This window comes from Myodes glareolus, chromosome 25 (genome assembly GCF_982192425.1).
Source record: "Myodes glareolus chromosome 25, mMyoGla1.1, whole genome shotgun sequence".
Taxonomy (NCBI): Eukaryota; Metazoa; Chordata; class Mammalia; order Rodentia; family Cricetidae; genus Myodes; species Myodes glareolus.
The window spans coordinates 46004618-46032268 of record NC_142050.1 but is presented as its reverse complement, the minus strand read 5'-3'; the positions used below and the strand labels follow the sequence as shown (position 1 = coordinate 46032268).

At 46.6% G+C, this 27651-nt stretch overlaps 1 protein-coding gene across 2 annotated transcripts; it reads right to left on the bottom strand.

Annotated features, from left to right (window-relative positions):
- Positions 1–378: 378 nt before the first annotated feature.
- On the bottom strand, positions 379–27651 carry Gimap8 (GTPase, IMAP family member 8). 2 transcript variants are annotated; one of them, XM_087901800.1, is made up of 8 exons: positions 27177–27651; positions 26728–26956; positions 24888–25291; positions 19074–19194; positions 14858–15515; positions 11609–11654; positions 4292–4915; positions 379–1879 (listed from the first exon to the last, which is right to left on the bottom strand). In XM_087901800.1, the coding sequence occupies exons 4-8, from the start codon at positions 19163–19165 to the stop codon at positions 1242–1244; spliced, it is 2058 nt and encodes a 685-aa protein (XP_087757926.1). In that variant the 5' UTR covers positions 19166–19194; positions 24888–25291; positions 26728–26956; positions 27177–27651; the 3' UTR covers positions 379–1241. The 2 variants fall into 2 exon arrangements, with proteins under 2 accessions (XP_087757926.1, XP_087757927.1); XM_087901801.1 differs by lacking the exon at positions 27177–27651 and adding an exon at positions 25954–26605 and having other exon boundaries at positions 26728–26973.

Below are 27651 nucleotides of genomic sequence, written 5' to 3'. Positions count from 1 at the left end.
TTTTCATTGAACATTTTACTGTGTTAATTTAGCTCATTTTTTTATATATTGATACCAGGTATACATGAGACTCTGTTTTATGTCAGTAAAATCCGCAGTCCAAGCAAAACTTAATCAGGCCCCATTTCTCCCGCCATCTTCCGTCTACTCTATTTCATGGATAGAAAAGCACAATCCACAGATTTATCCCTGGGTCTGGCCACCGTCCTCTGTTGGCACTGGCTTGGCCTCCACTAGTTAGTGACAGGCCAGCCTAGCAAAGCGCTCACCTTCTCCTAGTCTAGCTATCCTCTCCCCACAAAGGTTAAGGCAGTTTACAAAAAAAGAAATTAGGCTCTTTCCCTAAACCAGAAAACAAATGCCATCAGAAGGAAAGTGTGAAGTCACAATCCAGTTCATCTTTATTATCACATTCAATTTGATATATTTATACAAGCATTTTCTACAAATTACTGTCTTAAGACAGATGTGGCATCCAATTATAGCAGAATCACTTCTTGGCCTTTTGGCTAAGATAAAGTATAATAACAAACACATATCAGTTCCAAGACTTCATTATCCTACAAATAGGTTCATCCTGAAGCTAACTAAACACATGCTATTTATCTTATCCTCCAGGTACATATGAAAGTAGAGGATATTTAAAATGCCTGATCCTTAATACACTTTGGAGATGGTTTCATATTGTTCATCTCACATATGGTCCACCTCAAGCACTTCCAGTAGATCTTCTCAGCCATGCACAAAACACCAGGAAATAAATTTCACACTAGTGAAGCTGGGCACAAAGACAGAATGAAGTGGTAATGTTGGTGTTCACATCCACTTTCTGCCATGCCCAAGCATGCTGGCCTTGTCTCTGTGTGTGCGTGTATGTGTGTGTGTGTGTGTTTGCATGTGTGCATGTGTGTCTGTATCTGTCTGGATCCCCTGGTTCTTGAGGTGCCATCTGTTTGACCTGGCCACATGGTTTTGACCCTTAGTATTATCTTGATATTCAAACGATTTCCAATATTGTCTACCTTATTCTCTTTGGCCTCTAATTCCCTACTGCTTGGCCTAACTTGACAATTTATTCATCCAAACACCTATATCCAACATGAGACGCATTTATCCTTCAGTCTTTAAAGTCATGGACTTTCTTTGAGGGGAACCATCCAATCAGTCCCACCACCCCTTATCCCACCCGCCTCTGATGGCATCCCTGTGTCCTGGACCTTGTAATTGCTCTCTTGAGCTCATTATTTAAACACGCTAGTAATTTTTGTTTTAAACTGATGGCCAACATGCACCCATGAATCGGAATGGTCATCCCTGAGACTATTGGCTATCGCCAGCAGATCTTTCACCTGGGTCTCCCGGTCTTGACCGGTTTCTTTGTTATTAAAAGCACACACCCGCCACTTACACTTCTTAAGTATTTTTTTAAGGGCTTTGTTCTTTGTGTTACTAGTGTAGTCATGAAGGTCTCCATCCCCTAGGTCTTCCTTCCGTGTAAACAACACAATCATATCTCTCATACTTTTTTCTTTAAAAATGTCTTCCAGTTGTTCTACCGCTGCCTCATCTTCCTGGGTGAACCGCCCCAGCTGGAGTACCAGGACAAAAACCTTCATTCCTTCTTCACAGAGAGATAAACAGTAATTGACCTCCTCCCTTAACCTGGAAGGATCCTTTTGAAGTTCAGGCAGCTGGCCGAACGATGGCGTGTCCACCACCACGATGTCCTGCCAGTCCACTGTCCTCTTGCCGCTCTGGCTCCTATCGGTGATGGGCTGAGCTCCGAGTTGAGACAGGAAGGCAGGTCTCCCCAAAATGGTGTTCCCAGTTGCACTCTTCCCAGTACCACTCCTTCCTAAGAGGATGATGTTTAAGAGTTCTGTTGCAGAGGAAATTGGAAAGGACTCAGGACTGTGGAATAATGCAGAACTCATCTTTCCAAGTTATTCACAGCGCTAGTCTCATCCTTAAGCTCACCAGGCACCCCAGCGGCTCTATCCACACATGAGACTGGTTTGCCCAGTTCATGTGGTCTATGAACTCAACAGAGGGACTCGGACAATGCTCTGTCCACTGTTCATCTATGAAGATAGCATACCTCCCGCCTCTAAGTCTACTCTGCTCCCTTCTCTAGGACCTCATCTTAATCCCTGATACCTATAAGAAACAGTGAGACTTACCTGTCTTACCTTTGCTGGGTCTAGTCCACGCATTTCATTCTTACCTTCTGTTCCTACTGTGAGTAAGTCACCCTAGTGCAAGCTCCTAATAATAATAGCAAAATGTCTTTGAAGTATTTGAAAATCTAGTCCATACAATTAGATTTTCAGGAAAAAAAAAAGCATCACAGTCTATCAGTGGATTATCAGTTGTGTTGGTTGTCTCATACAAAAATTCACTAATAATGAACCTCACTGTGTCTTTCAATGATGAGTCAAAGAAACTTCCTGGTTAAAATAACTTCCCAGGAACACTGTTGTTTGTGGTGCCGGCCATGGAAGAGAAGGTTCCCTATAAATAGTATTTGTAGGTGTAGAGATCTGATTATATTTACCCGTCTGGGTGTTCCTGGTGCCTTTGCACTTTGTACTATGTTTCTTCTCAGTGGTCCTCCATCATGTCAAGTCACTAATGTCTGCCTCAAACCAAAGAAAGAGGAAAGCCCATCCCGGGCTTCCTTCCAGGACAACTGGTGAGCTACTCATGCTGAAGCCAGGCTCACAGCTATGCTTAAAGGGTTAAAATAGATCACTGATCTGAACCAGCATAGGCATGCATACGTGCACACGCACACATGCAAGCACACACTTACACACATGTTTCAGCACTCATGCCGTGTATTGACTCCGTTGTCAAGTCTGTCTAATCCAACTTTCCTGCCGTTTGAAGCCCTGTTTCCGTGAAGGCCATTCTCATCTCCTAAGAGGCATGTTCAGTCGGTCACATTTATTTTCTTGAAGTTTCCAGTGTGTACTCTCTGCAGTGTCTCCCTTTCCCCCCCAACCATCTAAACCTTCCTATTCTCTAAAACCTGTTTCAAATTGAGTTTCTCCAATGCTCTCTCCTGGCCTTCCCGTTTTCCTATACTTCTTTCGGTAGCTCCTCCAGGTGCGATGTAAAATGGGCAAAAAACAGAGACTGCCATTTGGGGCACTAATCTTCCTGGGTAAGCACATCTGAGTCAGAAGAGAAGAGAGGAGTAGAAACGGGTAAGACCTCAGATGAGGTCCACAGAGCAGGGAGTGCGGAGGAGATGGGCAGTTCCTTCCTCAACAGGTAACAGCTGGAATCACCTCATCTGGTGCCACGTGGTTCCCACCTGCCACAGCAGTCAGGCTCTCTGTCCTGGTCATGTCCCAGCCCCTAACACTCCTGCTCTTCCTGCTACTTTTACTTTCCTAGTACATGCATATAAGGGTGCTCATATAACGTATGTTTAGATGCACATGTATGTGCAGGTATACATGTGCATGAATGGTACTCATGGAGAGGTCAGAGGACAACCACATCTGTCATTGCTCAGCTGCAGCCTATCTTGGTTTTAGAGACAGAGTCTCACTAGCCTGAAACTTGACAAGTAGGTAAGGACAGCTGGCCAGCAAGTCTCAGGGATCCGTGAGGTCCAGTACCGGGAGCGCAGCATTCACCACCACACCTGGCTTTTTTGACATGGGTTCCGGGGATCAAACTCAGGTTTTCCTGCTTGTTATTCAAGTGAGTCATCTTCCGAGCCCTGCTTACACTTTCTTATGGTTTCCTCATCTCCAAAGCAGGAAGGAATAAATAACCCAGAGAGGCTTCTGGGTTAAGAAAACAGAAAAGCAAAACAGTGACCTGAAACTGTCATCACTGAGCTGAGTGCTGAGTCCTGGCAACAGCAGACAGCAAGGAGATCGGGTGGGGTCAGAAAGGAATTAAAGACGGGCCATGAGAGTGTACATTAAAAAACTTGTAACTTCAGGATAATTTGAAGAAGACACCAAAGTATGTACTGCTAGTTGGTTTTGAGACAGGGTCTTATTTATAACCCAGGTTGGCCTTGAACTCACAATTCAATTAATGAACTTGAACTCCTGGTCCTCCTGACTCTACTTCCCAAGTGTTGGGATTACAGGCATATACCATCACACCCAGCTGAGGACCTGCTGGGGATCAACCCTAGTGCAGGCTGGGTAAGCACTGTACTGAGCTACACCCCCAGCCTAGACCTTTTCTCACTCTCTGCATGTCCTTCAAAAAGTAATAGCTCTAGACCATGCCTTACAGCCAAGCGCTGGACCCAAAGCCGTACCTTTCTCTCTGAAGATGCAAGGCTTATTGCCGTTGTGCCGCACCATGCTCTCGACTTGGCTCAGGAGTTTGTCCACCTGGCTCTGCTCCTCCTCCACAGTTGCCCGGTAGTTGAAAGCGGTGTATCTTTCTCCAAATTTCAAGCTGAGGTCCCGTAGATCACTATTTTTACTTATAAACTCATCTAGAGCCTGATCCTCTAAATCTTCTTTCCTGGTAAAGAGAATAATTGTGAACTTGGCGAATTTTTCTCCAAAAATATGTTTGACGGGGTTGAACATCTTGTCGTCACTCTTTATCGAAGAGTTCAGTGGTGTCACCAGCAGGAAGGCGTGGGGGCCAGGAAAGGTAAGCCTCTTGACATCAGCTGCATTAGGCTTCCAGGATGCGATCTCTGGAGAATCAATGACCAGAAATTTCTTCCTGTTCCAGATCCTGCTATGGGAGACAAAGTCCTTGGTGACCTGCTGCTCGCTGAACTGAGTCTTAAAGGGCCACTTCCCCAGAATGATGTTTCCTGCCGCACTTTTCCCAACACCACGCTTCCCCATGAGGAGGATCCTCAGTTCTGGCATCTCCACAGCCTCATCATGACCTGTAAGCTGAGACTCTTTCCTCTTTGTACCTGTGAGACAAAAAAAAGTAAAAATAAAAAAACAGACCCAGTGTCTCCTCCTGCAGTTGAACACAGCTGTGAGCTGCTCTACAAAGCTTCATCCCTCTGCCTGAGCAGGCCTCTCACCTCGGGCAGAACCCAGCCACCCAGGTAGAAATCATGGGAAGGAGGAATGAACTAGGACTATGGAAAACCCAGAGTTTTCCAGGAGAATGGCTTTGCTAAACTGAACTTTCGCTGTCCCTCATTCTTCAAAAGCAAGCATGAAAGCATGGTGTCATGGGCGAAGGCAGGGGCTGTGACCCCACTTGGTTATTAAATGTCCCTTAGCCTTACACTCACACAACAAATACCCAGTTGTTGGTTTGTTTTTTTTTAACATGTATGAAACTCAAAAGCATGCTGAGTGCAAGAATCCAGACACAAAACTGACATTGTGTATGGCTCCATTATCTGAAATTCAGAACGGGACAAATTCATCTGTGTTTATGGGAGTCTGTGGAATGGTTGTCTATGGGAAGAGGCTGTAAGAACTAATGTTCTTCACAGAGGAGAGGATACTATTTTTATATTAATTTTCTAATTAACACGCAAAAAATGCTTAACCATTTGTGTCTATTGTTGCATTATTTACAATTAATAATAAGCCTAGAAACCAACAACAGTTAAATGAAGAAAATGTGGCATGGGGATTAGGAAACAAGTCAGTTGCTAAGCAACTTGCCTTGTAAGAATGGGGAGTCTAGGTCAACATCCTAAACCCATGAAAAAATTAAAATCCAAGCGTGATGGTACACACTTGGAATCCCAGCACTTGGGGGCAGAGACAGGTAGATCCTAGAGCATTTGGCCGGGTAGTCTTATCTACAGGGTGAGCTCCAGGCCAGGACTAGATCCTGTCTCAATAAAAAACTGCATGGTGCCTAAGGTGATACACGGAGGTTGTCCTCAAGGCCTGCCCTTTACACAATACACAAACATGTTCACACTTACCTGTACACACTCATGCACACATATACAAATGAGAACACTCAGCCACAAATTTGGTATGTATATATGTGTACACACACACACACACACACACACACACACACACGTATATCAGTCTTATCTGGCTATAAAGAAGAATAAAATTAGGTCTGGATGGAACTAGAAAACAAAACAAGGAGTCCTGCTATGTCCCTTTGGCCAAACTGTCCTCCTCTGACTCTCAGAACACACAGGGTAGGATGCCCCAGTCTGTTGAAAGGGCGAGAGAGGATAACACCCTGGCAGTCTCCGGTAACTTGACAGGCATAGAGCAGCTACAGAGGGTTCATGGTCGAGGAAAACTTGAGTCAGGCTTTGAATCCTGCTCCTACAAACTTCCCCCTTGCCCTCACACCCTGCACATAGGACAGGGCTCCTCACCCTACTATCCACATAAGCTGCTTACTCAGGTTTCCATACAACTATGACTGCTTCTCAAGTGTGCCCCAAACTGCTCCCACAGCCACACAAGCCAAGTGTCACGCATTTCCCTTTACCCAAAGAGTGTTGTAACCTTAGTCAGAATGACCATCAAGAACACAAATGACCGTGCATGCTGGTGTGGATATGGGGGAAGGGAATGAACCCTTGCATACTGTTTGGGGGTAAAAAGTGGTACAGATGTCTTGAAATTCAGTCTGGAGGTTTCTCAAAAGAAATGGAAATAATTTGGCCCACTCATTTGACTCCTGCCATACACCCAGCAGACTCTATAGCATACTGCAGAGATTTCTGCTCATCTGTGATTATTGTTGCTCCATTGGCAATAGCAAAGAAATTCATCAGTCAGTGAATGGACCATGAACATGTGATACATATACACAATGCGATATTATTCAGCCACAAAGAGAAACGAAGGTCACAGGTAAATCGATGAAACTGGGAGTAATTATACTAAGTGGTGTAACCCAGGGCCAGACAGACAAACGTGTCTTGCTTCTCTTTCATATGTGGATCCAAGCTTGAACTTTGTAGTTCTGCTGGTTTGGTGTGGAGTTCCTGTGGACGCAGGAACTGGGAAGGGGTATGAGGGCAGGTTCCCTTGCAGAGCCAGGGGTGGTAGAACATAGGCAGAAGGAAAGTAGATGAGAGTAGAGCAGTTTGAGGAGGAAGGGGTGTGCATATTGGGGAGATGAGGGAGTGGAAGGAGGATTAGCCAAAAACAAAGGGTCTATGGAAAAACCCTTACAGAAACCACTGTCTTGTAAACTCCACCCCCCCCCCCAAGAAAACACTAAGGGAAAAAACTATCGTATTATTCCATTTGTTATTTCTTTTCAAATGAGGGCTCGCTCAATCCAGAGAGCCCACACAGTGCAGGTGCTGGGAAGACAGCAGACCTGTCTTCTTTCTCAGCCGCCATCAGTGCTGGTAGATGCCAGCACTCCCGGACCATGGCCATTTGCAGCATGTCAACAGCTCCAAAATATCCCTCTACTGACCACAAGTGATGGAGGAGGGTTATCTGTCTATTGTGTTATTTTCATTGGTCAATAAAGAGACTGCCTTGGCCCTTTGATAGGACAGAAAATTAGGTAGGCGGAGTAAACAGAATAGAATGCTGGGAAGAAGGGAAGTGAGGCAGACCCCATGGAGCCAGCCACCAGGTCAGACATGCTGAATCTTTCCCGGTAAGCCACACCTCGTGGTGTGATACAGATTATTAGAAATGGGTTAATCAAGATGTGAGAGTTAGCCAGTAACTAACTCTGTAGAGATAATGGGCCAGGCAGTATTTAAATGAATACAACTTATGTGTCATTATTTCTGGGGCTAAGCTAGCCGTGCGGGAGCTGGGCAGGATGAAAAGCAGGCCTGCCCGCAGCTCCTTACTACATATGGCGCCCAGACGTGGATAACTGAATCCACAGAAAGCCTGAGAAAGTTTGAGAAAGAATAGAGTAAAGCATGTTTTCTTGGTGGCAGCAATTTCTTGGTTCTACTCTGCTTGCTAGAGGCAAGCAAGCGCTCTCTTCTGAGAGAGGCTTCCTGACTCAGCTTTAACTGCAAAACTTTGTAGCTCCTTTAAGAGGTCCTGCCACGAAACACTTACGGTGTTGATCAAAAGCTGAATGCATGCTTTTCGGTTTTCAGCCGTAGCAGGAAAAAAGCTGCGCTGTTTTAAAATGCCGGCTTTCTGGACTGTCCTGCCAGGGCAATCTCTGACTCTTTCAGGCAGGCAGTCTGACTGAGTGTGGTCTGTGAGCAGAATGCTCCAGCTTGCTTGCTGGCACGGACCTTGAAATGCCATAGAGTTGTGGCAGTAAAAGGCTCCAGTGGTACCTCTACCATGAGTCTGGAAAGCTAAGAAATGGACTGGATCTAGCCGTCAAAGCCACGGTTTTAGACTCATGTGGTCAGAAAAAGAGAGATATACAGTAAAAAGAGATTCAAAGAGGAAGAAAACCTCTAAATGGTTTACTATGAGTTAAAAATATATGCAGGTTAAAAGGTTAAAGTCATTAAAAATAAAAAAGAAAGGGAGATATAGGGTGTGGTGGTACACACCTTTAACCCCAATGCCTGGGAGGCAGAGGCATATTGACCTCTGTGACTTCAAGAGACCGAGGTAGAGATTGACCTCTGTGACCTCAAGGTGTGGTAGTACATGCCTTTAATCCCAATGCCTGGGAGGCAGAGACAGATCTCTCTGAGTTCAAGGTGTGGTAGCACACACCTTTAATCCCAGTGCTGGGGAGGCTGAGACAGTGGGATCTCTGAGTTCAAGGACAGCCTGGTCTACAGAGTTATTCTAGGACAAAGATATACAGAGAACCAGTCTCAAAAAGTAAAAGTAAAAATAAAAGAAATAGAGGTTAAAATAAAGCCATCATAAAGATGGAAAATACACAGAGAATCTTGATATTGTATGCTATTATGCTCTCTTTTAATTGTTTGAATGCTGAGGAAGGAGCAACAGTCGCCAAAAGACATTTGCTTATAAATGCTGCAGAATTAATCCAAGATAGATATTTTGAAAATACCTTGACTTAAGAATTTGGGTCTAAGAATATGATGCTTTGGAAAGGAGGTCCTTCTTTTGTTTTCACAGAGGATGAGACCCTGTGGATTGCTTCTATCCCAATGTGGTATGATAGACCACGCCCTCCTGAAAGGTTTCTGTGAACACCCTCAAAAAATTTCTTCACTCAACTGCCGACTGAGATGAACCTGGCAGACAGGTTATACCATGAAAGACCTGATTAACAATGCCCCTATACAGCAGGAAGAAGTTTGGAGAGAAATAACTATGTCCATATTCTCAAATATTGTTTATAAATGTTCTTTTACATTTAAAGGGGGATATGATATAGATATGAATAATTTCATTGGTATGGATTTTAAGGTCAATTTTGTTATATGTATATATATTTCTGATCTTGACTGATGTATTGTGATTGTGTAGTTCATTTTAAAAATGTAATGTATAATTAGAAAATATAGGTTGTTAATGGATAATATCGATAATAGTCAAGCTTGTAGTAATGTTAGTCTGATTTTCTAGAAGTGCATAGATATATTTCAGATAGACATTCATATCTTTCAAAGACTACAGAGCATGGCATTTAATGTTTTAATAACTTAGGACTTTTCATGACAATGAGACACGTCTGCTCCTGGCAGCACCAATCTACTTCAAGAGGAAGATGGGCATTGAAGAGGCTCCTTATGGAGTTGGTTAGCCATTTGGGTAAGAAACTGCTCTTGCCTGGACTGTTATATAAACTGGACACAGAGAACCCGCAGAGAGAGGACTGCTGAACTTGCCTAAAGGTGAGATGATCTTTTGGGGTTCCTGATTCATGAAAGAGTCTGTGAGACATTCTGCAGGACACAGCAGATAGTGACTGAACTGTCTTTAAAAGTTCCAGCTTCATGGAAATGTCTCTGGATATTATGGGCCTGAAGGCTGAAAATGGATGCCCCAACGATACAGAGGAACTTTGGGTGACTGTCCAGGCAGCGAGATGTCTCTGTCATTTCTAGAGTTTTGGAAGTTGCTTACTTCTTGTTTACTTAGGTAATATATCCTTCTGGAGTCTTTGATGGAGTTGAAGAATGGATAGTCATAGTTATAGTTTTCCATTATTATGATAAAGATAGAGTTATAAATATTGTGACTGTAATTCTTGCTTGATAACTGTTTTGTTATATGTAATTTTACTATGTTAAAATGAAAGCCTTTCTTTTTTGTTTAAACAAAAAAAAGAGGAAATGATGGAGGAGGGTTATCTGTCTATTGTGTTATTTTCATTGGTTAATAAAGAGACTGCCTTGGCCCTTTGATAGGACAGAAAATTAGGTAGGTGGAGTAAACAGAATAGAATGCTGGGAAGAAGGGAAGTGAGGCAGACCCCATGGAGCCAGCCACCAGGTCAGACATGCTGAATCTTTCCCGGTAAGCCACACCTCGTGGTGTGATACAGATTATTAGAAATGGGTTAATCAAGATGTGAGAGTTAGCCAGTAACTAACTCTGTAGAGATAATGGGCCAGGCAGTATTTAAATGAATACAACTTATGTGTCATTATTTCTGGGGCTAAGCTAGCCGTGCGGGAGCTGGGCAGGATGAAAAGCAGGCCTGCCCGCAGCTCCTTACAACACACAAGGACAGCAGTGGCCTCTCTCGAACCTTATCATCCTGAGGACAAAAAATTCCTAGAGTTTCTAGGTGTAGAATTGCCCCCCCCCACACACACACACTGTTTACTAGCACCCAGTCCAAAGAGACCCAACTTCCTTGGAACCACCTAATGCAAGCCATGTGCTACTGCAAGTTCTCTCCAGCCCCAAGGACTGAAGGGTCCTCTGTGTTAGATCAGCCACCATCACATGCATGTCCTGAGAGTTTTCCTAAAGGGCATTGGCTAAATTTTTAATCCCCAAGGCCTGTAAAACGAGTGTGTTGATAAGACACTTTCATTCGATGGGATGGGTCTTATGAAAAAGAGTGCCTTCCATGGCCACTAGTGTGCCTGCCGAGACGCTATAAACTGTACACAGGCTGTACATATAAGCTTACAGATTTTGAGGCTTGAAGAACATGTATGTTATTTCCTAGTCCACAATGTCAGCTTCAATTATTGTTATTATTACTAGATTTCATAATGACATTTTTATTATTTTGTGGTACTTCCCAGTCTGTGAGCTTCACTTTGAGATTTTCGCTTTTTCCACAGGGCTAACCCAGAAACTAGCTAAAAATGCATCTGTGGCTTCAGAAGCCTTGTGTGTCCTCACAGCAGGCATTCTGCTCACTATTGTGTACCGACCTGTGCTGCTGCATAAGACACACCGCTGTTGGAAGTCCGTACAAAGATGCTGTAAGCTCGTGCCATCCATGCGGAGTATCCTGGTCCCCATCAGGAATAAGAGACTCATGACCAGGAAGAAGAGACAGAGTTAGGAGGAAAGCCATGGAAAGCAAGGCTGGCTCCATACATAGAACAGAGGAGGCTAGGGCCGTGGCAGTGCCCCACCTTGCTGGCTGCTGCACTGTCTCACATAAGGCAGGGGTCCTCTGGGAGCAGCTGTGGACACCCACAGAGACTGGGTCTCCACTCTCCATGGACCTTTCATTTCTGATTCATTAGTTTTTCACCTTATTTTGCCTGGGCAACACGTTCAAAGAATGTAGAACATGAGTCTAAAAGCTTGGGTGATCAACTTACCACGCAGATTGTCCCCTGCTTCACGTGCAGCTCTATTCCCACAAGCCTAGAAGATAAAGGGGGAAATGACATATGAACAGCTAAGAATACAGTCTTCTGTGCAGTAGCAGACAGACAGACAACTGGAGACAGAATATCTGCTGGGTAGAAAGAGGTCACCATAAGGTCACGGTCCTCGGGCTCCTCTGTGCACCTGCCCAGTCTTCAGTCTTTCTGAAGCTGTTGAGCAGGTTCCCAGAGATGGAAGCATTCCCAGCATTCCCAGCACCCCATTCCCTTGCTGCTCCCTGGGGTGGTGACAGAAGTTAAATTGAGAACACCTCACCAGGTGTGAAAAATCAAACCCATAATTAACATGAAAACAATGTCTTTCAGTCTTGCAGACGGGCTATTCCTGGAAACCTCCTGGGCTGCATTCTTATCTTATCTCTTGACGCTCAGACCAATCAGAAGAGCTTGCCTCTGCTTCCTTACCTGTTCTCAGCCAACATCTTTAAGACATTTGATTCTCTCCCTCTCCCTCTCTCTTTCTTTTTACCTCTCTCTCTCTTTCTCGTTTTAATGTAAGTATGCTATGCATGATATAAAAATTAATAATCTTCCATATCCAACCTGTAAGTGACAGCAGCCAATGCTTACATATCCCTCTGTATTTCTCTGTGCTTATACAAATACGCACAAGAGTCCATACACATAGGAGAGATTCATAGGGCTTCCTGGTCAGTAATTTGCTTGGTATCATAAACTTCACACCTACACACGTTAATTTAGATGGAGCTACCCGACTCCTTATGGTTGGTACATCTACCCTACACTGTGGACATATGTAACTGATGCAGCCATCCTCTCAGTGGTGGGTCTTTGGGTTATCTCTGGTTTTGTTATTTCAAAAGATGCTGTGGTATGAATCTTTGTACAGGTTGTCTTTATGTATTTTTTCCCTTTGTATTGCTGAAATCCTTAATATTTTTAAAAGATTTATTTATCATTTCATTTTACATGAGTAAGTGTTTTGCCTACATCTTTGTTTGTAAACCCCACATGTGCAATGACTGTGGGAGCGAGCAAAGGGTGACAGATCTGAAACTGAGTTACAGATGGTTGTAAACCCCCATATGGGTGCCAGAAACTGAACTCAGGTCCTCAGCAAGAGCAGTAAATGCTCTTAATCACTGAGCCATCTCTCCAGCCCCCGAAATCCTTAATATTCATAATGCCTCTAACCCTCACACATCTCAATATCAACAGCTAAGAAATACTGAACATCTCTTTATTAACAACTTTCTAAGCATCTCACTTAATCTCCAGAGCAAATTCCAGGTACATCTTATGACGCCTGTTTTCCACAAGACTTGGCAGTGTGGTTAACAGAATAGGTGTTTTCTCTTCCTCGCAGTCTTTGTTGAAAAGCAGCTCTTGTAACTGTGTCTACAGGAATGCCTTGAGCCGGTAGTGACTGACGTAAGGGGTGTTCTGGGGGCAGAGAAGCGAGGAGCCAAGCAGGGATGAGAGCTGGAGGAAGTGAACTGGTGCTGGGTGGCTGGATTCACAGAACAGAGATGGTGCAGGGTGGGAAGAAAGGCAGTGCCATCTACACAGGTGCACAATGCCAGAGTGGACATGAGCCTAACTCGAGACGGGAGGGAAAGCCCGTGAGACCAGCATAGAAAGCAGGATACAGGGCAAGCGACCAAGCTGAGCGGGGAACTATGATTCATCTTAAGATCAGCAAGAAGCTGCTGAGCATTTGAAGCAAGACTTTCTTGTGGGAGGGAGGTCATTCTGAGCCCCTTCTCTTGGCTGGCATCCCTGTGCCACACTTCACTCAGGGAAGAGACAGACTGTCCCAACACAAAGCGCACATCGGCGTAGGAGACAAGATGGCAAGAGCCTGTTTCATCACCTGTAGAACAGCCTTACATGGCGTTCACACAAGTATTTGGTGATGTGTGAGTCTGGCACTTAGTAGGTGCTCAGTAAATGCTGACTTCTCTCTTACTGCCATCCTGTTTAGATTCATTCATCAGTTTTGTGGCTTCTCTGTGCAGATGGTGCCAAGGTCCACCTTCCGTTTGACCCTTGCCTTGCAGAAGCCTCTGCATTGAGGCTCACCTGCTCACCCCATGTGGTGAGGACCTGGAGTCTACGCAGAAGCCACTCCGCTGGGTGTCAGCTCTTCACAGGAAGTCTGCATTTCTGTAACTGCCTTGGTTGCAAATGCATTTTCCTCCCACATTAAAGAATGAAAAGTGATTAACAGCTGGCGGCTATATGTGACATGGAGTGGAGGATGCAGCCCACAAGTGAATGAGGTGAAAACTGTCACTAGGTTAAAATGGAAGAAAGGGCAGAAGTAGGTGGATTTCAGAAGTGCTGATGTCACTAGGCCTTCAGTGATTCCTTGGACATCAGAGAGCAATAGTTTCTGAGCTAAGGCTCTGGGTGGAGCAACACAACCATTGGCTGAGGGGAGAGGAAGGCGGGAGTCTAAGAGGTTTTAGGGTGCTAGGTGGTGACAGGTTTGAGCAGGGCAAGGATGAGTTAGTGTCAAGGTCCGGCAGAGCCTGAGCTGGCAGGACAGAGCTGAGCTAAGACTACAGCTTGAGAAACCGAGGACCACAGATGGTCCTCCAGGACCTAAAAGTGAGGGGTCTTCTGGGAAGAATGTGAAGAAATGAAGGAGAGCCTAAGGAGGTCTGAGAACATCGTCGTTAGAGGCCAGAGACTGGAAGGAGACTTGGAAGTCTTTGAAACAGCCAGAAAGAGAAGTGGAGAAAAAACAAGACTGGGTGGGGTTTTTGTTGCTGTTGGGTTTTTTTTTTTTTCCTGAGAAGTCTAAAGAAAGACTATGTAGAATCCAGTGTGTTCAGTACCATGAGGGGCCACATGAGACAAGGGTTTTGCCTCCCATTAACTTTCCCAGGCTGACACTCAAGCTGTTTGATGGCTCCTATTACTCTAGGGCAGTGGTTCTCAACCTTCCTAATGCTGAGACATTTTAATACAGTTCCTCATGTTGTGGTGACCCCCAACCACAAAGTTATTTTCATTGTTACTTCATCAGGGTAACTTTGCTACTGTTGTGAATTGTATTGTAACTATCAATATGCGGCCCCAGTGAAAGAGCCCTTCAACCTGCAAACATGAGCCGCGGGAGAGCATGTGAACACAACTCCCCAAACAAAACATACCTGTAAACACACAAGACAGTCCACTGATTGAGGACTATCTTCCTCCCACCAGCCCTACCTGGACTTCACTGCCTTCCATTTTCAAGGGCATAAAATACGGCTCTGGGTTTTCCTCCATCAACCGCTCAGTCAGATCAAGGAGCCGGGACACCTGCTGTTCCCGCTGCTTCCTGTCTGCCTTGTTGTTGAATGCACAGTATCGATCTCCAACACTTCCAAGCAGCTCCTTAAAAGGGCTCTTGCTTTTGACGTAGTCCTTCAGCGAGTCTTCTTCACCCAGCTCATCTTCCCGTGTGAAGACAACAATCATGTGACTGTAGGCTTTCGGGCCAAACTCAGCCCGGATGCCCTCAATGGTCTCCCTGTCTTCCTCTGTAAAGTGGCCAATGGGAAGGACCAGGAGCAGCGCATGGAGACCATCAGCCGAGCACTCCAAGCACTGCTGCAGGTTCTGCTGCCTGACCTCTGCACGGGACAGTGAGGAGAAAAGATCCGGGGTGTCGATGACAATGACCCGCTTCTCTCTCAGGGTCACACTCTCACTCTGGCACCGGTTGGTCACCATGTGGTCACTGAACCTGGACTCGAACACGGCTTTACCCAGAATAGTGTTTCCTGTGGCGCTTTTGCCTGCTCCACGTTTCCCTAACAGCAGGAGCCGCAGCGTGGATGTTCCCAGGCTCCCCTTGATATTGTCCGCCTGGCCCCCGCTGGTGCTGTTGAGACAAGAGTTGTGAGTCAGTGCTCCACCCACCGCATGTGGAGAGGGGACCACAGGAAGGAGGTCCTCCTTGTTCCCTGAGAATTTAAACCACTGGGTTGGGAGGCAGCTCTGCGGTAAGGTCTTGCTTTGCTAGTTTGAGGCCTGGAGCTCACCGGTAGCGCGTGCTTGTAATCACGGTGACCGAGAGAAGCAGAGAGCCTGCGCTCACTGACCGGCTCGCCCAGACTACAGTAGGGGTTGGACCAAGGGCTCCATGCTTTCTAGGCATGCACTGTACAAACTAAGCCTCATCCCTGGCCCATGTGGTCCTGACTATAAACTCTGATATTTATTCTAGAGGACCCGGTCTAATATAAACATGTTAAGGAAGAACACGAAATCCCGGTGAGCTCATCTCAGAAGTGGCCATTGCTAAACGTGTGCTTACTTCATATAATTCCACAATGGCTTGTCTCCTTAGAGGGTTTTTCATTCACTAGAAATAACATTTCGCAACCATATTTAGAAAATGAAGAAAAGCATGGACAAAGATGTTAGAAGGCGATCTGTGAGGAATCACCGAAGTTTGTAGTGCTTTTACTGCGTGGTTTCATCACGCCCACATGTGACGATAGGTGGTCCTCGGGAGTCGGCGCACTCCCTGATATCCATGAGCTCCCTTCAGTTTGGGCCTAGGTTTTCCCTGGGAGTGGCTCCAAATATCAAAGCTAAAGAAGCAATGGTCAGGGGGCTAGAAAGATGGCTCATCTGTTAAGAGCACTGGCTGCTTTTCCAGACGACCTGGGTTCAATTCCCAGCATCCATGTGGCAGCTCACAGCTGTCTATTAGCCCCAGTTCCAGGGGATCTGACATCTTCACATCAAAGCATGCAAAAAATAAGTTATTTTAAAAAAAAATAAAAGAAGCGATGGTCAAAATTAGCTGTGGAGGAAAAGCCAGCTCAGAGACACAGGTATGAGGTAGCAGTGCACAGCTCTGCTTGGGACGGCTGCAGGTGTCTCACTCCCCATGAGAGCTGCAGCCTAGGCTTGGCTCGGAGAAGCTGTTCGATGGGGCTGCTGGAGTGTTGAGCCCAAACCCTGAGCGTGTTCAAGTAAAGACAGTGCTAGAATCTTTAGGCTTAACGTTGTCTGTCCTGTTGGATTTTAGACTACCTTGGGGTCTATTATCTACTTTGGCCTACGCCTCCCTTTGGAGATAGGAAAACTGTCCTTGTCCTGGCCTCCCCGCTGGTCAGTGAAAGCCTTTGTTTTGACTTCCCAGTTTCACAGCTGGAGGAGAATCTGTCTCAGGATAAGCCCTGCCTGGAGTTTCATCCTTATCTGTCTTGGACAAGACTGGTTAAAGCTGGGACGGCGTGTTAAACCTCAGGCGTGATTCACATGACATGAGTAGGCTCTGGTTGTGGCTCAGACACAAACTTGAGGTCTGGGGGTCGAGTTTTATGATTGGAACGCATCCGCCAAAGTTGGGAACTTCATCCACCATCCAGCAGCGTTGGGAGGTGACCCTGAGAGAAGATGCTTAGGGAAGGGGGCTCTGCACTCACAAGCAGATCCACGCCCTCCTGGAGGGAGTGTGCTCCAGATTATGGGGAGAGTGAATCATTACAAAAGTGAGTTTGTAGGGAGAGAGACGGCTCCGCAGTTAAGAGCACTGGCTGCTCTTTGTAGAGGACCTGAGTTCAGTTCCCAGCTTACAACCATTTGCAACTCAGTTCTAGAGGATCTAATTCCCTCTTTTGGCCTCTGCAGGCTCTGCATTATGTGATACACAGACATGCATTCATTTTAGGTGAGTTTGTACCCCTCCTGTTGCCTCTTATGCACTCTCCCGCCCCCTTCTCTTTTTCATCATCGTATAATACAATCTCAAAGTCTTTGCCAGGCATAGACCCCTTGATCTTGGACTTGCCAGCCTCAGATATCTGGTGATAGCAGTAAATGATGCACTAAGACACCCCACCAGGCCATCAGGTGCATGGACAACCAGCCCTCCATCTTGTGGATGCAATCAGAAGGATGATTTCATCCTTTTTTTCACTGTTTTCATGAAGCAGCATCCCCAGTGCCCTTACGACAACTACACCACCTTCTCTCTCCAGGCCATATTCTGCCACCACATAGGGAGTCCCCTGCAATCAGTTGACAGAGCAAAGGAAGACTTGGGTTTTGACAGACGATTCTGTACAATATGCAGGCACCACTGACAGAGGACAGCTACAGCAGGGTGGCCCAGTCTTGGGCATCTCTTAGGGACAATGTCAGAAGGATATTCTCCCTGTGGGCAGAACTTTGAGCAGTGCACCTGGTTCATTTCACTAGAAGAAGAAATGGTCAGACATGCAACTATTATCAACTTGTGGGCTCCAGCCAACAATGTGGCTGGGTTGTGTGGATTTGGAAACAGCATGGCTGGGGAATCAGGGCTAAGCTGGTCTGGAAGAGGTATCTGGAAGGACCTGAAGGGAAGAAAACCAGGAGAACTTCTGAGCACTCATCAGAAACTGACCACAGCAAAGGGAGACCTTGGTCATCAAGTCGATAGCATGCCCCACTCTGTTGGTACCAGTCAGCCTCTTCCTGCAGTCACCCAATTATCAGCCAAGGGGCTCAGGCACAGAGGGACCACAGTTTGTACATAGGCCTGCTCATGTGGAAGTAGGCGGTGCCATTTCTCCCAGGTAGAGTCAAGTGAGGATGGCATTACTCAGCATCAGCAAAATGTTTGCTTCCAGTCCCCAAGCCCTTACACTCTGATGGCACAGAGGTCTTGGTGACAGAGAGCAGAATGTTTCCACCAGGACATAATCATCACCCTATACTGGCAGTTAAGACTGTACATAAGTCCCTCTCTCTGTCTTCCCAGGATGCAGCCAGAGGGTACCATGAGCTCAGCCATTGGGAGGAGCTTCTGTGACACATGGATTCATCCTGCATCAAGGGACAAGTGGCCACAGAGACAGGAGGTCAGAGAGGCCTCCAGGGCCCAATGGGGGAAGAAATGTAGTCCTAACCAGTGGGTCAATTAACATAAGAGAGGATACACAGGTAAGGGTCAGTTTAGATGAAATTGGACTTCTTCCAACATGTGACTAACTGGATCTTCTGTGCAAGGACTGGGAAATGTTAGAAGAGAGACTCTAGAACACAGGCTCTGCCATCTGCCTCTCCGGGAAACCCACAATCCCCATAGCACCTGATGACTTCCTGAGAGCCCAACTCCTGAGACACTGTTTGCGAGGCTCTCAGACCTCCCAATTGGTCCTCTTCTTCCCCCTTGGGTACAGAACCTCCTTGACAGACCTCATAGCAAGGAGCAGCCCTCCATACTTTCTTAGGAATTTTATCCTACACCCATCTGGATTCAGTTGGAATGGCAAGGTTCCTGCCAGGAGAAAACTGTCCCCGGGCTCTTAAAATCAAAGCTGGCAAAGGGCAGGCTGCCTTCCATGGGCCAAACACTCACCCAGAGGTTTGATAGTGCACACACACACACACACACACACACACACACACACACACAAACACACACACACGTGAAACATACCTTGGTTCTTCCCCCTGTCCCATCGATGTCTTGCAGCTTCTGGGCTCCACCTGGCTTCCTCCAGCTGCTCCTTGGTGGGATGAGGTGGCCATCTCTAGCCTCAGACCAGTGAAAGCAAATCCTAAAGAGGGTCAGAAGCCACACAAGGAGAGTCAAGGATTCACTGGGTCACTAAAACCCCAATCTCCCTGTTTTTCTAGGAAGAAAGAAGCATGTATTATCAGTAAAGCCTGAGAGGGAGCTCAGAACACCCTTCACTGAAGAACACGGAAGCTTAGGGTGGGGCCAGCGTGAACACACTGACATAGCTTTTCTGAAGGTGCCTTTGGGGGCCACCATGTGGTGGAAGGATGTGGGAGCACTGCCACTCACATAACAGAAGAGCCGGCTTGGGTCTTGCAACAGAGAACTTCCACTGTGAGGGTGGCCCAAATCTAGAGTCATCTGGGAGGAGGAAGCTTCAACTAAACGATTGCTCATAACAGGCTGGCCCATGGCCTTGTCTGAGAGGCATTTCTTAATTGCTAATTGATATCAGACAGCCTAGTTCATGGTGGCCTGTGCCATCCCTAGGCAGGTGGACCTGAACTGTGTAAAGAGGGGTAGCAGAGCAAGCCAGAGGGACGAGCAGTAAGCGGCCTTCCTTCCTGGTCTCTGCGGTAGTTTCTGCTTCCAGGTTCCTGTCTTGAGCTCCTGGCCTGGCTTCTCTAGGATGGATTATAACTTGTAAACCAAAATCAGCCTTCTCCTGCCCAAGCCGCTTTGGGTCATGGTGTTTGTCACAGTAACAGGAAGCAAGCTAAAGCAAAGACCAAAGTCACAAGTGTTTGACAAAGCTAATTTGGGGTAAATCCAGCAGGTTTTCCTCCTGGCTTATCGTCACCACCACCTCACTCAGCCTGGGCTGCTCCAAAGATGGAGGTAAAACCATAAAAAAAATCATTTACTTCCTCCCAGAATGCATTGCTACCTCATAGGTGAGTCAAAGCTTCTCCCCAGCTAGCAAAACACAGATATGTTCCTGTTTCAAGTGACTCACCGAGTTCACTGCATCCCTGCATCCCAAGCTCTACGTTCTAAGCAAGGGGTGCACAGCACAGGACATGGTTTTCTTGATGGAAATCTAAAGTAAACTGTGCTTGAGCTGTGAGAATGATCATGAAGGCTTGGGAGACGAGGGACATACAGGCCATACCTTGGTGAGGGAAACCGCCCACTCCCCTCTGCCCACCCACTCCCCTCACCTTAATAAAGAAGGCCTACTCTGAGAACAGTTCCTACCTACCCTGGGCACCAGGTCAATGCCCAGAAAACTATTTCATTAAACTGATGAGGTGAAAGCTTTAGCCAGCACGTGCAGGTGCCTGTGAGGGAGGAGCTAATGGCTAGCAAGTCCAGGCTGCTCCAGAACTGAGAAAACCATAGAAAACTGCTGTTGGAGAGGGAGCAGCAATCTTGAATGAACCTGTAAGCAAAGCAATGGGGCTGGAGGAGGGGAATGTTTAAAGTTTGGGGTTTCTCTGTAGCTTTGGAACCTGACCTGGAACTAGCTCTTGTAGACCAGGCTGACGTCAAGCTCACAGAGATCTGCCTGCCTCTGCCTCCAGAGGGCTGGGATTAAAGGCATGGGCCACCAGCGCCCAGCTTTTTTGTTTTTGTTTGTTGTTTGTTTGTTTGGGGGGAGATGCTTAAAGTGAACATAAAGCTTCATGTAATTCCTTCGTGGTTTAGCAGAGTGACATTTGCCAAGTTGGCCTTTACCTGGAATGATCTTTCCACAAGATCTTTCCATTTTGCTCATGTTTGTTTCATTTGGCTCTAAGGAAGGATGAGGGTCTGCTGCCCTCTAGTGACCATGTATAATGACACACGGAGCCAATGTGGACGGACCTGCAAGATCCCTGCAGACAGGGATCCTAGCTCCTCAGGACAGGAGGAAGAGGGAGGGTAAAATGACAGAAATTGAATAGGGAGAAAGACACTGTCATGCAAGGAGGATTTTACCATGACAATGAACTGTGTTAGACACAGAGGCTCAAAGATTAGAAAGGAACTTGGAAACAGTTGATGTGGGATTTCCCTCTGTACCATTGATTAATAAAGAAACTGCTTTGGACCTATAGCAAGGCAGAATTTAGGTAGGCAGGAAAGGCTAGGCTGAATGTTGGGAGAAAGAAGTGTGGAGTCAGGGAGAAGCCATGGATCTTCACCCTGAGACAAACGCTGGGAACATTACCCGGTAAGCCACTGCCATGTGGCGATACACAGATCAATAGAGATGGGTTAGTTTAGGATATGAATTAGCCACAACTATGCTTAAGTTATTAACCAAACAGCATTGTAAATACAGTTTCTGTGTGATTATTTCAGGTCTAAATTAGCTGGGCGGCCAGGAAGAACAAGCGGACTCTGTACTACACACAGTGGCACAGACTTTTCATCTCAGCACTTGGCGGGCAAAGGCAGGAGAACCTCTGTGAGGTCCAGGCAGGCAAGAGCTACATAGTGAGACCCTGTCTCCAAAACCAACCAAACCAGCAACAAAACCCAAACAAATAAAAAAGAAGAGGGAATCCACCAAGTCCTGCCACAATGAGACTGTGGATAGGGTGTGGGGCACTGTGCTGTGTTTGGTGAGCCCTGGGAGGGAGCATAAGTTTTCTACACCCTGCAAAGTGCAAAACAACCTTTACTCTGGCGCTTGTGGTGATTGTGGGAGCAAACAGGGGTTGGTGGCAAATCTCTGGCTGGGGTAGCTCTCTGATGAGATTCAAGGGCATCTGGGCTGCAATTCCAGGCCACCATTGCACATTAGGGTATGAGCTAAGAAGTTTCTGTCTGCTTTTTGTGGAAACCCCCAATTCTCTTCTGCAACTTACAGACACTAGTCAAGGCTACACTTGGTGGGAGCTATAAGCAAGGGGAAGGAGGCTAGCCCCCTGTAATCTGGACAGGGAAGACGCTACCTTTTGGGGAGCTCTCATATTTGATGTGTGGTGTGAAGACAACTCACCCAGGGTTTCTGGCATACTGTGGAAACTCCCTTACCCAGGGTTTCTGGCATACTGTGGAGACACCCTTTCCTTTCTCCTCCTGACCTGACCTGGTGCTCACTTCTTTTCAGAAGGGGCAGAAGTAGAGCATGTGGCTCTGATGTTTGTCTCGCCAGGCTCACATATCCAAGGGACCTCCCAGAACTCAGATGTTCCTTGCTCCAGAATGCTGAGTTCTCCTTTCTCTCACAGTTTTTGGACAGTTTGGGTTCATGAGTATCCCTCCCAGGTCAGTTTTCCTGACCAACCAGTTGCCTTTAACTACAGACTGAGACCAGCTGCGTCCCCACAGGAAGGGAAGCCTTCTTTTCTTGGAGACACCCAGGAAAAATAAAGGCACAGCTTGAGTTAATGTGATATAGTTGGCTCTTTTTTTTCTCCGAGAGCCAGCCTTCAGGGTGAGCGCTGGCTGCTGGTAGAACCCACAATGCAGTTTCTGGTCCTGTGTCCGTGTGTCCGTCCATCTCTCAAGTGCTGCGATTACAGGGATGGGGAGGGAACCCAGGGTTTTGCACACACTGGGCAAGTTCGACCAACTGAGCTATGTATTTTGATGATTCCCTTCTCGAGGGCACACCAAAAACCTTGTGGTTCTACATAGCAACTCATTTAGCAAATATGTACAGAGCACCCACATGGGCCTCTGACTTAGTGACTCCTTCAAACCAATATAAGTTGGTCCCGCAGAACTAACATCTTTCTCCAAGGTCTATTCTCAAAATGTGCACTAGAGGGCACTATGCTCTTCAAATACCTGCTTCAAATACCGACCAGTGAGATTTCTGCAGCCTTCATAGCCCACTCATTGAAGAATCACAGAGAGCTTGCACTTTAAATAGGAAACAAAGGGCTAGGAGTGTAACTCCGTGGCAGAGAGAGCACTTGCCTAGCGTGTATGAGACACTAGGTCAATCCACAGCACTAAAAAACAAAGTTAAATAAATTCCATCACGTGGATGCAAGGATAGAAACGGCATCGCTCCCAAAAAAATGTCTTTTTTTTCAAAACAAACCACAATGGAGACAGCCTATGGATTTGGGGGTCCTATAAAATTATAGAAGCTAAAGACTGTTTCCAGTCCAAAATATTGGGGGAAACAGGAAAAATAAAATTATTCTCTTTAATTGCACGTTTACAGGACAATCAATTTAACGAATTGTTAAAATTGTGTCTCAGAAATTTTCAATCTGCTTGAAAATTAGTAGTTCTGATCCTCTCATACTATCAAACTCCTTCGTCAGTCTGAATAAAAATGGCCATGGAAGCGGAGTCAGACAGCAGACAGTGTGTATCCCCATGGCTCCTAAGGTGTGCTGGACACTGCTGTGGGAGTGGAGGTCTGGCCCCAGACTCTTCAAGTGAAGCACTTTACTGACTGATGTGTCCTCCAGGCCTCCCAAAGTCTTCTGAGGCTGAACCACGTGAGTGCACCTTGGGCACGGCATACCTGTAAATATATTTCTGGATTAAATTTGCTAATTTTTATTGGAGAATTTGTAATTACAGTCCTAAGTGAGATTGGCCTAGTTTTCCACCTGGTACTTTCTATCCTTTTGGTTCAGGTTTGAGGAAATCATTGCCTGACTTTGGCAGTGTTTGCCAGGCCCTGGGACCGTACAGGAAGGCCGCCTTAATAAAGATCTTATTTTTCTATTAAATTCAAGTACTCTGGGTAATTATGATTCGGCATATAATCAGACTAGGTCTGTTCTAGGAATGTTTACAATTTTCTAGAAAAATGTCAGTTTCATATAAATGTAAAACTGTTTGAGATGCTCACAGAATTCTGTGATAAGTTTATAAAGCCATCCTTGTATCCACAGTGTGGGAATTCTGCTCTTCTCTCCCCCTCCTTCCCATCAGGGGTTTGCTCTCTTGTCTTTTCAAAGAAGTAATTTTCACTGCATTTCGTCTCTTTGATTTTATTCTTCTGTCACCATTCATTGTTTTATTTTTATTTATTTATTTATTTTATTTATATTTTATTTTATGTGAGCTTTTGTGAGCATATTTTGACATTTTTACTTTTGTGTGTGTGTGTGCTGGGGCTCAAATCCAGGGCAAACATTAGCGTTTTGCCTCTGAGCCATAACCACTGCCCACTTTTGCTAACTTAAATTAGATTTCTTTTGTTGTTTTCTGTTATTGTTGTGTTGAGGAGGCAAGGTCTAGCTACCAGCCCAGGCTGGCTTGGAACTTGCCATCCTTGGCTTCTGGGAGTTCTGCAATACAACCATGCCTGGCCCAAAGCTGAGCTTTTCACTTGTAAATTCCCACATTTCCTTTTTTTCTAATGAATGTATTTACAGCTAATGTTTCATAACTAACTGCCTTCGTTATGCCCCACGTCTTTAAATGTAATGTTCTCAGAGTTACATGTTCATAAATATTTATAATTTCCATTGCAGTTCTTTTCTTTGACCTGAATTATTCCATATGTTTTTAAATTCTTGAATATACAGAAGTTTTTATATGCAATACACGAGAGATCCTGACAGAAACTGCCCAGGGTTTACACTTTGGGCCTCCGTCATCTGACACAGCCACGGGACCAGGGCTCATGGCAACCCAGATGAAGTGAGAAGAAAAGAGACGCCCTAATGAGGACAGTGACACCAGCATCTGCTGATGGGACATCCACTAGCAAGACATTTAGTGAACAGTGGAGCAGACGGAGAAGGCTCTCCTCGCCCACCACAGCCTGGGGAGGAAACCCTACAACAAAAGGCAAGCCGAGGAGACAGAGGCACACAGACTCACTTCACGTCAGCTTTGTGTGGAGCAGGAGCTACAGAAATAAACCTCACAGAAGCGGGGAGTCCTGGCTGAGCTGTCCATTCAGACGGCTGGGGTAGAACGTGACCGGAGAACCAAGGGTTGCTTGTGTCTAACAGCAACAGAGAGTCAGCAGGACCAGCTGGATCCAGCTCCTCCCAGAGTCACCTCACACAGGAGAAATGAAGGTGCTGTGGCCTATTTTAGAGGTCAGAGATCCTCTCTTGGCCTCTTCAAGGAAGTCGGGAGGGGAGACAGCTGCCTGCCGTTCTCTCCAACGTTCAGACGCCATATTAGGGGTCACGTGTCCTGGATCCCTGCTGTTCTCTCCAACGTTCAGACGCCATATTAGGGGTCACGTGTCCTGGATCCCACCACAGCCAGGAGCTCTGAGGTAAGGGAGAAAATCACAAGCATGAGCCACGGAGCTGCAGCTCTCAGGGGAAGCACACGGGAGGAGCCACGGGAACTGCGGTCAGGGTATCCCACCCTGAAGGCATGGACTGCAGCTCCTTCGTGCTCAGAACATGATGCAGCATTTCACTGTCCTGGAAATCATGTCGCCTGCCTTTTCTCCCAGCTACAGGTATGCTGACCCTGTCACTTCTGCCCATCAGCCAATTCCTCTCTGAACTCTCAGGACACATAGGGCACCTCCATGGCACCCTCCCCAGGAGCCTTCCTAGCCAAGGCTTCTGCAAATGTACTCTTGAATCCACATGCTAATCATGGGGGACCCTGCTAGTCCCATAGCATTTATTCAGGTGCTGGGAAAGGACTAACAAACCCCCATCAAGAAAATTCCAGCTCTTTCCTACACGGAGCTCCTCCGTCTGGGCTGTGCTCAGGTTTATAATGGTTATTACGGAGTGGAATAGTGATCACATGGTCAGATGCGGCTATGGAGTACTGCTGAGTCCAAGAGCAGAAGTGGGCATTCACTTATAGTGTTCCCGAAACAAATTCTGTTCCAAAGTGACTAGAAACTTCCAACAACAGAAGATTTTGTGTCTAAAAGAAAAAAAAAAAAAGACACTATGGCGCAGCTCACCAAGCCTCTGCCGCAGGGTGGAGGTGATGTCTGCTGTGGTGGGGAGTGCCGACTGAGCCCTGGAAGCATCTCAGAGACCAGAAGAAGGGTAACACCATCATGGGATCCCTACTGCCTACTCCCAGAGACCCAGTTGTATGGTTGGACAGGAGGGACTCCTCACATTCCCAAGGGCCTTTCACACAGCCTATCACCAGCCCATGCGTGTCTGGACTCTCAGTCAACAGTCCAGGGCACATCCAGGAGAAACTCCCACAGTTGACTCCTCTGCCCAGCTCTGGTCAGAGATCAGAAACAGAGGTTAAATTGGTAAAGCCCTTGGTCAAAGCCTTACTGTCAGATGGGACCCCAGCCCTTACTGAGAGCTCTTGTTTCCAGTTAAAAGGAAAGTGAGTGCCTCCACGGGGGGACTACCCAGCCAGCATTTGGATTCCTCTGTTAATTGTCATCTACCACCCATGAACAGTTCTTCACTGAAAGCCCACAGGTGACCAGTATCGCACAGATCTATCTTCTGCAGACAAGGGTTTCAGGCTTACACTTCAAAGACCTCGTCCCACTCAATGGGGCATCCAGGAAGCAGAGCCAGAAAAACAGGCCTCTCATTTGGCAGGATGAGAATTCTCAGGAAGATCCCGGAGAAAGAGAATAGCTGTAAACAGTACCAGGCGGAATAAGGAGGACCCAGCTATGTCTCAGCAGGAGACCCCCTTCTGTTCTGCTCATCCAGAAACTCTGAGCACCCCCCCCCGCCCTCCCCCTCCCCATCATCACCTGGGGCAGGGGTGAGGCGACACCCAGGCTGGGCAGCCATAAGCCCTGGGTGTCTGTGTTCATCCCCAATGCTATGGACAAATACATGACATGAGGCAGTCTTGGGAGGAAGGGTTTGTTCTGGCTTGTAGTTCAGGAGAGTCATTCCGTCATGGCAGGGAAGAAGTGGCAGCAGAGGGAAGGGCCGTCAGGAAGGCGTGGGGGCAGGAGGCAGTTGGTCACATGGCATCTGCAATCAAGAGACCGGGAGAGATGAATGCTGGTGTTCAGCTCACCCTCTTCTGACCCAGCCCATAGAATAATGCCACCCACAGTCAAAGAGAGTCTCTGCATCTCAATTATCCTAACCTAGGTACGCTTTCACAGGTGTGGCCAGAGACTTCTGCTGGGCAAGCCTAGGTCCCACCAAGATGACAATATTAACTATCACAATGATGGCCAACACTCACCAAAGCTATAAAGGAATAAGGGACACCAAGAGTACACACAGAGAGACATTCTTTCGCTCGGGGTGAAGACCGTGGGGTCTGGTGTACCTGAAGACAGCAACTGAGGCAGGATGTATAGACGAGGGGAGCCTGTTCCAGAAAAGATAGTGACTTTTTGGTCCAGGACTTGTTATTTTCTCAGCCTTTCACTCTCTGCTGTGTCCTGTGTCCCAGCTCATTCCCATAAAGCTGGCCCTGCTGATATGGTCAGTGCCCAGGGTCAGGCAATGGTAACAGTCCTGGCAGATGGACTCTGTGAAGGTACTGAATCCTCCCTCTCTTGCTCTACATCCCACAAGCTTGCCCAAGAAGAAAACCCTATCTCTATCTCTTTCGCCCCACCCAAAGGAAAGAGGGCCAATGGAATACCTAAGTCAGAAGACCCTCCTCAGAGGATGGACATGGAAGGACATATTTCCCCAGTGTGAGTGGCATC

Bases quoted from the DNA above. Each gene is read 5' to 3' on its own strand.
- Gimap8 (XM_087901800.1), bottom strand. From the start codon at position 19,165: ATGGCCACCTCATCCCACCAAGGAGCAGCTGGAGGAAGCCAGGTGGAG. The intron at 15,516-19,073 runs GTATGTTTCACG...TTGTCTCAACAG, and splicing joins GGACAGGGGGAAGAACCAAG to CACCAGCGGGGGCCAGGCGG. The intron at 1,880-4,291 runs GTACGGCTTTGG...CCTCTGCAACAG, and splicing joins TTGCATCTTCAGAGAGAAAG to AACTCTTAAACATCATCCTC.